This window comes from Monoraphidium neglectum (assembly GCF_000611645.1).
Source record: "Monoraphidium neglectum strain SAG 48.87 unplaced genomic scaffold scaffold05026, whole genome shotgun sequence".
NCBI classification, from domain to species: Eukaryota; Viridiplantae; Chlorophyta; class Chlorophyceae; order Sphaeropleales; family Selenastraceae; genus Monoraphidium; species Monoraphidium neglectum.
In genome coordinates, this window is record NW_014008604.1 from 1 (window position 1) to 944 (window position 944).

At 69.4% G+C, this 944-nt stretch overlaps 1 protein-coding gene across 1 annotated transcript in view; it reads right to left on the minus strand.

Annotated features, from left to right (window-relative positions):
• Positions 1 to 18: 18 nt before the first annotated feature.
• MNEG_15095 (asparagine synthase(glutamine-hydrolysing)) overlaps positions 19 to 944 on the minus strand; it is a gene marked incomplete at both ends in the record, with an annotated part of 2808 nt that continues 1882 nt past the window's right edge. The window contains 3 exons of the mRNA XM_014036434.1: positions 19 to 67; positions 303 to 401; positions 808 to 917. Of these exons, the coding sequence (XP_013891888.1) occupies positions 19 to 67; positions 303 to 401; positions 808 to 917 (258 nt within the window). The remainder of the gene's footprint in view (positions 68 to 302; positions 402 to 807; positions 918 to 944) is intronic.

The following is a 944-nucleotide window of genomic DNA, read 5'->3' on the forward strand; positions in this document are numbered from 1 at the left end:
GTGTCACGGTGGTGTGGCTCAGGGGCAGCGCGCCAGCTGTTCCACGCACGGCGGCCCCGCGGCCGCCCTGACGCCGCAACACAGAGCGTGCGGCAAGCCGCAGCGCCTGCATTCCGCTGCCCGTGCCTCCGAGGGGCGCAGACCTCACCGCATCGGCCTCCGCTGATACACCACACACCGCCCCGCCGCCTTGCCGCTCGTGCCTTCCTTCCCCGTCTGCAAACACCGCTGCCCGCCCGTGGTGTGTCGTGCGACACGGACCAGCCACCCCGCGTCCGTGGCCGCGTCACCCGGTGACTCACCTGACGCACTCGTCCTTGATGCACTTCATCTCACTGGCCACCCAGGTCGCGCCGTCGCGGCCCCAGCCAATGTACAGGCTGGTGATGCCGATGGGGTCCCTGTGGGGTTGTATGACGGGCAGGAGGGGGTGGGCCCCGGCTATTGCGGGCTGGTGGGCGATGCGCGTTGTGTTTGTGGGGAAGGGGCGGCGTGGCCGATGATGGGTGGGGTGGCCGCCCAGGGCGCCGTCAAAAGCACTGCTCGCAGGAGCTGTGGAAGGTGCCGAAAGTGGGGGGCCGCCGCCCATTGCCCCGCCACGTTGTGCGGGGGCTTTGCGCCATGGTCACTCCACCGGTCCCGACCCCTGCAGCCTCCTCTCGCGGCCGCCATCAGGCATCAGCGGCTGCCTTTCCAGGACCCCTCCCCGCACGCCCGCGGCTGCCCCGCTGCGGACGACCCCACATCCGCCGCCGCGAGAGTCGCCGCCCCTGTGGCCGCGTCCTGAGCCGCGGCGCCGCCACTCACCGCGCCACCACGAAGCTGTTAGTGTTCTGGTCCAGCAGCACAAAGCTGAACATGCCGTCAAGCATGGAGGCCACCTTGACGCCGTGGTCCTCGTACAGGTGGCTGATCACCTGGGGTGGTTTGTGATGTTTTTTTTT